This window comes from Lagopus muta, chromosome 11, assembly GCF_023343835.1.
Source record: "Lagopus muta isolate bLagMut1 chromosome 11, bLagMut1 primary, whole genome shotgun sequence".
Classification (NCBI taxonomy): domain Eukaryota; kingdom Metazoa; phylum Chordata; class Aves; order Galliformes; family Phasianidae; genus Lagopus; species Lagopus muta.
In genome coordinates, this window is record NC_064443.1 from 6331150 (window position 1) to 6343163 (window position 12014).

Consider the following 12014-nt stretch of genomic DNA (forward strand, 5'->3'; position numbering starts at 1 on the left):
TTGTCTCTGCTACTGCAAAAGGAGGTAAATGATGCTTTGGAACCTCACTGGAACATGAGCTTGGCTACACCTCCAAAACAGACAAGTGAAGAATAACACAACATGGATTCCACTATGTGAAATACTACGTAGGTAGAAAGGGACATGATCCCAAGAATTTAGGCAACATGAGCCCCAGCATGGCGGCTGCTACACCAGGAAAACTGCTCCCCTCCAGCTCACTTCGCTTCTGAAGGGAGAGATGAAGAACGATTGCTGTAATTTGCACAGAACACAGCTGCACTGCTATAAACTGCATCCACGAGAAGCGCAGAGCTGCTAATACTGCTCATGTAGACACAACATGAGATCAAAAACGCTCAGGGCAAGGCTGTTTTTAACAATGTGTGTCAGGCACTAGAGTAAACAGATGAACATTTAGATAGAGACAGCAGACAATAAGGGCGGGCCCAGACAGAAATGCTATTTTGCTATCAACCAAGTATAAATGAGTAACTATTCGTGTTATGTCAGTGCGATCCATTATGCAGAGAAAGCTCCTGCATAACTGCATCATGTGCTCTCAGCGACAAGGAGCAGAGCTGATCATCTTACATCTCACACACAACACCGAGGCACCTCTGCAAACATCCGGGGCTCTTTTTCTGCTTAAACTCACTGCCCACGGCATTTCCAAGGAACGCTTCCATCTTATCAGCTACGCTGCACTTCAGAGCGGGCGTCTGAACAGCAGTGACACGAGGACGGAGCGCTGCTCCGACCAGCCGTGTGGCTTCCCAGCACGGGCAGCACGTGGAGGCCTGCTGCTGCTCTCCACCTGCGGCTCTCAGGACAGCGCGGACGCAGTCTGCTAACTCAGGTGCTTCGTTTGGGCGTAGGAAAACCTTTATTTACAGCACGTACTTAAAAAAATATTCGACAAAAAAGGCATACAGTATTTTATACTAAAAGAATAAAGATTTTTATTAAGCACTGTAAGTTGCATTCAATAGCCTTCAAATACACCACACCACAATCCATCTACAACCAATCAAACCCAACAGTAGTTCATTCTTGCACAATCCATGAGTTGGGGCAGAACTCCCTTCAACTTACATTAAGATACCTACTTAGCTCTTGCGGGCAGGGAATGGGGAATTACACCTCATTTCTGATCACTAATGTGTGATGAAGAGCATCAGGAGAATTATATGAAAACGAATATAAAGAAATGATTCTGATTTTGAAGTACATTAAGTTTGGAAACACTAACAAAAACATCAAAATGATACAGGTATATTTGCTTATACTAAATTCTTGATGGGAAAGTTCTCAAGAACAAGCCATTTGTTTCCTGCTACAGAAGGGGGGTACTTTTTTTTTTTGAAGATTAAAGCTTTTTTTTTTTGTTTTTCACAGAATTTCATATTTGCTAATATGAAGGCATAAAACAGCAACAGAGAACAATAATGCATACAGCAATGAGTACACCAGGGTAACGTTGATATTCAAAACGGCTAGATAATTTTTTTTTTTTTAAGTTTTAGAATAAATGCAACAGAGGTCAATAATCACAAAATTTTAAGGTTAGAGCAAGATCAGTCAATGACTAAACATAGTTAACATCTTTTATAGGACTATTACTGATTATTAGCTTTTTGTTTTGCAAATGGGCACAGTACTTGTAAGAATGGAAGAAAGAGGACAATAACATGCATAATATTAACTACACACTTTAAAAATTATGAACCATGCAGAAGTTTAGCTCAAATAGTAGTACTAATGGTCTACGTCTGATTCAAAACCACATAGTTCATTGATCACGGATGCATGGTATTAGTCACAAAAAGTTTCAGAACACATTGTGTTTATTTTGAAAGGTCATTTGCATCTTCTATGATTTCAAGTTTATCTCCATTTAACTTGCTTGTAAAGTATGTATGATGTATATTTAAAATCAGCAGAACTGCAATATTACTCTATAATTTTTAGTTTCGATAGTTTGCACATTTTAACACAAAAGAACCACATCAACGGTGATGAAATTTAAGAAAGAAAAACTGTGGTTGTGCCTTTTTCCCCCCATAATCATGAAATCAAAGCCTTAAAGAAAGCTTTATTGTGACACAGTAATGCAAAATCAAATATAATGGCATACATATGGTGCCAAGTACTAAAAATTATATTTTAAGCTATATATACTTAAAGACTGCCAAAATTTGTTTTCTTTATATTTCAAAAAACAAAACTACAAGCTTTTGTCATAACCAGTTTAAACTTTATGTATACTTCATTTTAAGTGCGGGAGTCAAATGCTCTTCATTCTCTTTCTTTTTTGTTTTATTGTAGCATTTTGACTACAACTGGTTAAAACTAAAAATGTGTTGTTTAAATCTCTGACATCAAAGAGGGATCCGAATTTCCAAAGTCCTCATTTTTCTCTTACGGAAAGGAAAAAATGTACGTAACTGTAGGCTCTCTTTCTTTCCAGATATTCCTAATCCTGACCCTTCCCAACATCCTTCACCCTCTATAAAAAATAAGTTTACTCTTCTTTTTTTAAGACAGTGGCCTCAAGAGCATCATCTTTATGGCAAACACTGTCTGCATTTAGTGCATTTAAGTGAGGATTTGTATTGCACATTTTAGAGTCATTACTCAAGGCACTTTCAGACTGATTGGAAGCCCTGATGTCTCCTGTATTCCCATTCATCTGGGAAGCTGGTTTTTCCTCATTCACAACTCCGTTTTCAGCCAGGGATCCATCTGAAGACACAATTGAGGATTTAGATTCCTCTGATTTTGACTTAAGTTCTTTGGCTACTTCTTCTGCTGAAGCAGCATAAGGAGGTTTGCCCTATTTTTTAAGAAAAGAAGAAAATTACTGAAGACCCACCACCACCATATGTTTACAATCCCATACAAGGCACTACGAAAACAGGCAGCATGCAGAAGTACCACAAGTGAGCACCGACCACTGAAACAAGAAGGGGCACACAAAAGGAACGGCACAGCACAGCTGTTCAAGCAGGCTCAGTGTCTGAGTGCTGCCTGGCCATGCCTTCTGGTGGTCAAATGGTGGTCCTGTGGTAAAATGCTCTTTCTGCTCTGACACCTCCCTTATTCCACAGCACAGCAGCTACAAAAGTGTATGGGAATATCAAAACAGAGAATCAACATACAGCTTAGTTCTGCTTCTTGCTTCATCTACGTGATAATTTTATGATTACATGTTACTCAAATACAAACCAAGACTCATCTTTGCACAATTTTTGGAAGGTGCAAAAGGCACCGTGCAATATTCTCTATTCTAGTCTATATTCCTGAGGGTAGAAAAGCAATTTCATACAGTGAGTGTAGACTGCCTGTAACAACAGAAATCAGACTTATGCAACTTAAGAATGTATATTTAGTTTTTAAGCATCTGTAACAATGAATCTTAGTGCTCCAAGAACCACAACAGGCTTTAAACGACAACACAAGTGGGCTGGGTTGCTAAGAAGCAACGTACTTATCTGGTATGCTGTTAACAAAGTCAAATATTAAGAAATGACTAAGATCTGGACATCTTACACAACTCACTGGCACACAGCTTCATGCTTCAATAATCTTAATTTTTACATGCTGAAATCAGCATGGTCATTACTCTCCTGAACTGCCTCAAGACTCTGAAGGTAAAATACAGATCAAGACAGAAAGACCTTATCTTGGGAAGATACAGGCACATTTTCTGTTTGATGAATAGAAATTGCTTATTTCAGTTGCATTCTCCGACCTTCCTCATGTCACCTCACAATTAGTGACAGTAAAGCCACTGGATTCTCCAGGGAGGACCTTGCGCATTTCTCAACCTGGCCCTACGAAAACATTCTTCCCTTAACTGCTCAGGTTTGTAGGACAGAGAAGTATACTGTTGCCAGTTAATCTTTACTAGGTAATAAAATCCACTTGTTATGCATTAAGCTTCCCAAGTTATCCCTTCCTGTTAAAATGAACATACACTGCAGTATAGTGACTGACGATGGTGGAATCTGATGAGCTCAGGACTAGTTTGTAGAAAACGTCACTATCTGTCCTCTCTCTCTAGATCACAGGCACAATTTTAGATTAAGATACATGTAATTAAAAATATTTATCATCCAAATTACATATTATTAACTGTGACTGCTCAAATTTGCTGTCTGTTGAGACTGTCTTCTTATCTACAGGTACTTCCTACACTGCACTTACACACGTAAGCCTGCAGGAAGCCTGGCGTACTTGGGAGCTCCTACTCTGGGCTTCCTTTGTTTTGTGGGTTTAGGTACTTGGAAACAAGATGCTGTAATTAACGTAGTGCTTTCTCTTCTATTCAAAGTACACCAGATAGGTACATCTGTACACAATACACAATCTGAGTGAACAGGAATTTAGCAAGGAAGAAAATTATTTCAAAATATTTCAGTTTTTACACCTGGAATAGCATAAGTTGCTGTGTTATCTGCTGGAGAACATTTCTGCCTCCTATCTGCAAGTACTTCCCCAGACTTAACAATCATGTCTACACGACAAATTGAAGAACCATATGTATATTTATTGTGAAAGTTCTCTGCCTGTTTACTACCCACTCATCCATTACCCCTGGGATCAATAACATTCAAAACTGCATAGCAGCAAGAACAATGAAAAAGGGAGGAAAACACAACTCTGAAGCAACTGGCATTTAATATGAAACATCAGTTTGCTTCAGCTATATTTAAAGGATCCATGGAACAGACAATAATTACAGTCCACAGACTCTTCTTATATTGCCACTAAAAATGAAACTGTGTTCAAGCGACAAAGGTTGCTGGGTTGTTTCCTAGAAGTTTAGAGTAACTTCTTAGATTGGAGCCATGGAGCAGCAAAACGATTTCCTACTGCTATTATTTGTTTGTTACGACTTTGGACTGTGACTCCACAAAAAAAAACTGAGAAAGAGCGGGGGCGGGAACAGGAACTGCTAATTTGTTTCAGCTTTGTATTTCTCTCATTTTTCCAAATTACATTCTATTCCCACAACTGGTTAGAACTATGCAGGCACAGCCTTCACATCCACATTTTCCACTTGTGTTTTTATAACCAAAGTGTGCTGGCGACTGAGATACAAAACTAGCCTGCCATCCACCTCTGGTTGTGCAGCTTATAGCTTCAAATTGTAGGCAAGATCATTGCAATAAACACATTTGTATTTTGAAGCTGTGCTTGTCAGTTTTAGCTAGTCTGGAAATCCATGCTACACTAGCCTGTAAATGAGTGTCAGGCACATGGCTTTATTACCTGAATTGCTCCCTGGCTTTTATAGCCTCTCCCATAGTACCTTCCGCCTCTTCCAAAAGTTCTTATCACTGGAGTGGAAATAACTCCTCTCGGACGCCTATAAGCATTGAGAAAGAGGAAATAAAAATAAACAACAGATTCATACACAAGTACTTTCAATTTCATTTCACTTTCAGAGCGCTTTTTTCCAGCCTTGCTGCCCAGTGGCTAACATTTTCATTTCTCTAACTAACCAGCATGACTGCCTAAACAAGAATTAATGTTCTACTACCTGCAAGTGCAGGAAATGTAACAAACTTGTTCTGCTAGCAGTAAGATGATGAATTCTGTGTTTCACTTTTTGAGAAACAATAACTGAGCACTTTCAAGCTTTGCAGAAATATTTTCAAAGTATCAAATTATCCTTACAGTACTTTCAAAACAGAGCTCAAAGTACTTTTACATTAAAAAGGGGGCAAGAATTTTGAACCATTTATAAACACTGTGTCCTCCATTCACTAACACTCCCCACGCACAGATATGCTCACACATCTATAATTTTGAATTTCCCCCATCAAACCTGAAGCAATTTTGTATTTTGCCTTTCCTTCATTCAATTTCTTCCAAGAACATGGGAGAAAAAAAAAAAACAAAACCACAAAGCTTCACAGCCAACATGTAGCCAAGTTTGGATTCTGTTGAATGAAGTCAGGTGGTGCTTTTGTCTGTTTTGTTTTTAATTGATTCAGTAAAGATTAGATCAGATGGAAACAAGTTTTCCATCAGTTACAACTATTTTAATGCAATCAATTACGGAATTACAACTTTCTTCATCGCTGTGTCAAGAACCACAAATCATCTGAAAATTCTTTTTGCTACCTCTGCTGAAAATACACGACTGCTCTACTTTCCTCCAGTTCAATGCCCAATACGAGGCAGTCACAGCACGAAGACTGACTCCTCTGAAGCGAGCACAGAGTAGCTGTATGCTGCCTGGTGCTCCTACATACCTCATGTTTCCTCATACTTACTGTTCATGTATTTATTGTTGCATTCCTACATGCCAGTGAAGTCCTTGTGAGCTGTACAAAAGACAGCCTAAGCAGCAGCTAAAGGTGTTGCTCGGTTCTGCTGCTTCCTGCTGCGCTACAGCAACCCAGTTACACTGAACTGATGCTGCAGAGAAACACTGAGCTGTGCCATGCAAGTCTTTCCGCATTACTAACCCCCCCACGGAGCAGTATGAATTTAAATAGTGGGTATTCAAAGCCAAAGCAAAGGACACAGGTTAGAAATGTGTTTTACGACTCTTACTACGCTCTTTCCAAAGATTTTAACAAGAATTACCCCTCCCTTTTACTTTTTATGTGGCGAAAGTACGTCCTTCAGAGGGCTGAATAATAGATTTTTCCAACTCAGATTCACAGCTCACTAGATATACTGATGGATCAAAGCTAATAAAAAGCAGCTGGTATAACCTTAAGAACATTCAAGTTTAGTGTTGCAGAGACATAAGACAATGCTGTAAACAAGCCTGACATGATACCCTCTGCTGAAACAGATAAAAAAATGAAACAGAAGTGTGAAGAGCTACATGATAAATTGCAGTCAGTGAACTGTGCACCTTCCTAGGAAAGTGCTGGTTAGTAGGAAATCCACAAAGAGCCCAGGCTTCATAATACATGGCCTTAGATGGAGTAACAGCAGTAACACTTTCCTACTAAGAAACAACAAACAGTAAGAGATGCCCATGGTAACCTCTCATCTTTGAAGAACTCTTTAGTAACACTAGACTTTAAAAGTTTAATGCCAGTTAGGACTTGATGGAGACAGGAAGATCTAGCATTGACAACTTCCTTGTCTTTCTGAGGTGACAACTTGAATTCAAACCTACCAGCCCCAAGATAGTGCTTCTTCAGAAAGAAAGGGTCAAATATTTTATACTCCGTACTCAAAAGCTACAACTGGAGAACAGCATTTCCTCTGCCACGAGGGCATTTTATGGATCAGAAAGGAGCAGCAACACCCCTTCGTATTTCAACTGATACTCGGCCGAGGAAGAAGCTAACTTGGGACTTTTCAGTGCTTGTCTCTGGTTACTGATGTTATCCATAAATTCAGGTATTTACTTCTTCATAAAATGGAGGAGCTGCTATTTTATGAAGTCAAGGGTAGGTATGGATGTAAGACAGCTCTGAGCCTGAAGATGCCTCCAGATAATCACTCAGGGGGCCTCAATCCGACAGCAGTCTTGACTGTGGCAGTACAAATTACCTGGACATTTTTCACAAACAGGCCCACAGCCAGTGCATTCCACTGAAAAGTAAATATGCAGTGGAGTCGTGTGCCTCAGCATGTCCCTGAGCTTACTCTGTCTCCCACTGCTGCTGTGGAAGAGCAGAGGTGTCCTATGGGTCCTGCTAACCTGCACAGCTGTTTACCTTAGGATACCTGCCTGAAGTGCCTGACACAACACTAGATGCATGTGTGCACCACTTTAATGTCAGCTCTGTTCTTATACCTATGCTGTTTTCTGCTCATGAGCTCTTCTTCCTTGTTTCTGCTGTTCTTACCTCTCCCTGTACACACATCAGTAGATCACTTCTGTCCCTGCTCCCACACTGCCAGTGCTTCAGGTCTGACCATTTTCTCACTCAGTCCAACAAGACTGGTGTTCCAACAGCTCATACTGACTGTAGCACCATGCTTTTGATACTGCACATTTCTTTTAATTGATGAATAGAGAGGAATCTATACAGTTCAAAACTTAATTCTTCCAGATGCTTCCTAGGTCATGATGGCATAAATATGGCTACTTTCCTCCATTACTTTAATGCAGTCGAACAGTGATACAATACACAAACTACATAACTTCACCACCATCGACCATAATGGATGCAATCTTAATTACAGATGGCAGCTCTGCAATGCACAGAACAATAAACCCAGGGAAAAAAATATAATCTTAAAGTAAAAGACTACATATTTTACACAAATTACTTTGTTTTCAGAAATGCTGTACACCTGTAATTTCAGCTGTAGTGAAATGGAATGAAAGAGCTGAAGAAAATATTCTCTTAAGCACATCTCCCATCATGACTGTAGCAGAGAACTATTAAACTGAGAAACATCCTTGTTTGCTGCTTTGCAGAAAAATTACATAATGAAGTTATTAAAAAATTTATCACACTTCATTATAAATGCTCTACCGTGACAAAGAAAATAATTGAATGCTGTGACAGTTTTGATCAGGTATAATGTATTTACTGATTTCATGTAAGGAAAAACCCTCGAGCCACTTCCTCGCACTTTCACATTGTGTGAAACAATTCAGTGCATCTCTCAGACTACAATTTTTTTGTGTGCACAAAAATGCTTATGCTCATCTGAATAACTGATTAAAAACATCTTAAAATGAGTGTAATTGCTTTTCGTGAATACTTAGTGGGCTTAATTTACCCAATGTATCTTCAAACGTATTGCATGAAAGAAAAGCACATCGCACAGGCGGCACTTACCCTCGCGCTGGTCCTCCCACAGAAACGACCTGCAGAGGGAACGGCCCTCTACCCCCTCGTCCACGTCTGCTTCCAGCCCAATGGCCGACTACAGTGCCGGCAATTTCAAGTTTCCCTCCCTGAGAAGGAATAGGTTGGACTCCTGCACATAAAAGCAAAACCAAAACTTGATCTTTTGCAACATTGAAGTTAGTTGAGCACAAAGCTTGCTGGACCAAATTTTATTACTTGTACACTTTCCTCTTTTTGGCAGTGGTAAATTATTTGTTCACACTACGGCCTTTCAGAATAATTGTAACTTCAAGAGTCCTTCTCACACAGCCTTTTAGAAAAACATATACAGTTTCTGAAAAGCAAAGTAATTGAGTACTTCAGTTTCAGGAACTAAAAATGCAGTTTAGATAAGCATCAAGAAACTGAAGGGAAATGTAAGATACCTGAAGTTTCTCTCCTGCACTCCTCATGAAGTACTTTTTGAAAGTTTAATAACTCATTTTTAGTGAACACGAGCTATTAGCCTAATACACAAATAGCAGCCTAAGATACCTCCATAAAGAAGTTACTAGGCAGAATTATCTGCACTGTTGCCACGCTGGTACAAAAACACAGTGAAATAACTGATCTCACTGTAAATGCAGGTTGACTCTTTCACTCCAAAAAAAGTGGCTAAAATTGCAAATGCCCAAAATCTGATACTAGCTATTACTCACGCTGCTCATCTATACCTGTGTTTTGCACTTACAAGTCAAAGCCAGGGTAAAACATGTATTCCAAAAAGCTAAGTGCAGCTGAGTCAGGAGTTACTGGCAAGACCATCAGCACCGAAAGGGTTACAAAACATTGCGTTTACACAGCCACAGTTAGTCTCCAAATGTTAATCAATGATTTAGTTCCCACTATATTAAGTTCAAAAAGGTTTGTACTTCCCTGTGTAACTCTTTCAGTTTCAAATATATATTGTTATGAGTTACACAATGAAGCGTTAAGAGCTACGCTTGCTTCCAGAATAAGAGCTCACGGGCCAGAAAAGAACAGCTACATGTACGGAAAAATTCCATCCTAAACGAGGGATCGGAATTTACAGATCTCCACTGTCTCACCTAGTGTAGCAGAAAAGCAATGGACACACAAATAGACCAGCCTCACACCTATGTCCAGACTGACGCTAATGAGTTAGCAGGAACACAAGCCGGTAACTTCTACACTACGTTGTGTTGCAGAAAGCTCAAATCGTCCCCACATTTTAGGAAAGGACTGTTAATACAATCCAGCACAGCTCAGCGCACGACAGGCTGCACCCTCATGTTTCAAAGCGCAGGAGACAGAAGGGCTCGTTGCGTTTGCAGCTATTTATTCTGTGCCCAAAGGAGGATTTCTAGGCGCGAGAGGCTGCCGCTGAGAGGTGTGCGGGCCGGGACAGGCCGGCAGCAGAGCAGAGAGCGCGGCCTCGCAGCAGCCTGAGGCTGCGGAGGGGAGAGCCGAGACAGTTAGGGAGAGAGGGAGACTGGAGTCAGTAGGAAGCCTCAGACCAAACCATGAAGTGAAGGAAGCTGTTGGCAGAAGCTCTAAGAAAAGGGTTCGGGGTATAATTACCGCCCTGAAACTTGCTAGTCCTGTTGCTGTCATTGCCAGAGAAGGCTCCGGAGTGTCCTGCCGCTGCCGCCACCCGGAAGGCCCGGTAAGCGCCTGTGGCTACTGTTTCCCCATAAGGGCCTCCGAAGCCATAGACTCCTGTTAGACCCAGGGTAAAGAAAGACAGGGGAAAAGCTGTGAGGGGAGCAGGCATCAGGGAAAGCCCCTAGCAGAGCCGCTGCCACCTCCTTCCTTCCTCCCAGCACGGCGCAGGGCAACGCAGTGCCTCTGGGACAGCCTGGCCGAAGCCCTCCCGCTGGGCTCTGCCACCTGCAGCCCTTCAACTGGCTTTGGAACAGCCATCCCAGCCTCCGCAGCGTGATGAGCACCAGGATACTCACAGCTACTTTTTGGTTACAGTGGTGGCACCTGAATGACGTCCTACTCATAAAGCCCAGCATCAATACATCTAAGGCCCTCTGTGACCGGGGGTGGTTTTGAGGAAGGAGATGATACCAGAAACAGCCAGGAATGGTTTAATCAGTGCCCTCCAGTATTTACGCTCGAGGGTGCCAACTGCCCACAGCCAAATGGCTGTGGCAAAACAGAGGAGAGGGAAAAGCTGTCTTCAATCCTGTCAGACCACGTCCCCATCATTTATGAATCAACATGAACGTTTTGAAGCAAAGTATGGTTCAAGTAAGAGTCTTCTCAGATCATCCAGTGTTGACTTGTTCATCTTATTTTTTTGCTTTTTCATACAGTAGCTGTATAAATATTTTGATCTGGCACAGCTACTAAAAATTCTGACGGAAATATGCAGCAATACAGCACATTCCATAATGCCAGGCTATAGCTAATAAAAGTAACAACAAAACGCAGTGACTGGCACAGGACAACGCATGCCAATCACTTCTTTTTACATATCTTTCCTATGAAACCAAACACCAAACCAGTTTGGTTTGGGGAATGCGAAGACAAGATAACCCTTCACACCAACGAGCTTTACACTGCTGTCCCATCACTTACCAGCAAAGCCTCTCCCCCTGCCCTGAGGTGGTGGGACTGGCCCAAAGTGTCGAGGATACATAGAAGCTGGATAGAAAGGCATGGCAGGTGGAGGTGGGAAAGGGAGAGGATGGTTCTGCCTGGAGAAATTTAATCCTTCTAGGATGCTCTGACGCATCTTTTCAACCTTGGCTGCCTGCTCAGCCTACGAATAAAAAGAAGGTCATAAATGGATGTTAGCATTCTGATTTCAATTCTCTAAAGCTATATTTATGAAACAAATTCAGACAAAACCAAAAGAACAGAAGGGTAGATAAGTACTGCAAAAAACTTTCATAAAGCCAGCTAGTAAATTACAATCATCTATCTTGCGTATCTTCTAACAGTTCAACAACATATCAAATGTTCACAAAAAAATCACTGTGTATCAGCAGAGATGAAAGTCTGAATTCTGAGACAGTTTAGAAGTTGGCAACGTAGGAATCTTAAAAGGAACTGAGAAACATCAGCCTGTAGCGTCCTGAAAACTTAATGCAGTCCTTTAAGCTTTAAAGGGAATAATCATCATAAACTTGGGCTGCAAAGCCAAATTTATGTCTGGAGGCTAAGGAGTCCGAGTGTGACCACAGCCTCCATCAAGATTTAATCTAAAAGGGGTTT

General features: G+C 41.0%; 1 protein-coding gene across 3 annotated transcripts in view; it reads right to left on the minus strand.

Annotated features, from left to right (window-relative positions):
• Nucleotides 1-934: 934 nt before the first annotated feature.
• Nucleotides 935-12014, minus strand: part of FAM120A (family with sequence similarity 120A) — a 49398-nt gene continuing 38318 nt past the window's right edge. For 2 of the 3 annotated variants that reach the window (XM_048957158.1, XM_048957157.1), the window contains exons 14-18: nt 11376-11559; nt 10368-10505; nt 8775-8916; nt 5278-5374; nt 935-2836 (exon numbers count right to left, since the gene is read on the minus strand). In XM_048957158.1, coding sequence (XP_048813115.1) covers nt 2525-2836; nt 5278-5374; nt 8775-8916; nt 10368-10505; nt 11376-11559 — 873 coding nt within the window. In that variant the 3' untranslated portion in view covers nt 935-2524. The remainder of the gene's footprint in view (nt 2837-5277; nt 5375-8774; nt 8917-10367; nt 10506-11375; nt 11560-12014) is intronic. The other variant, XM_048957159.1, reaches the window with a different exon arrangement.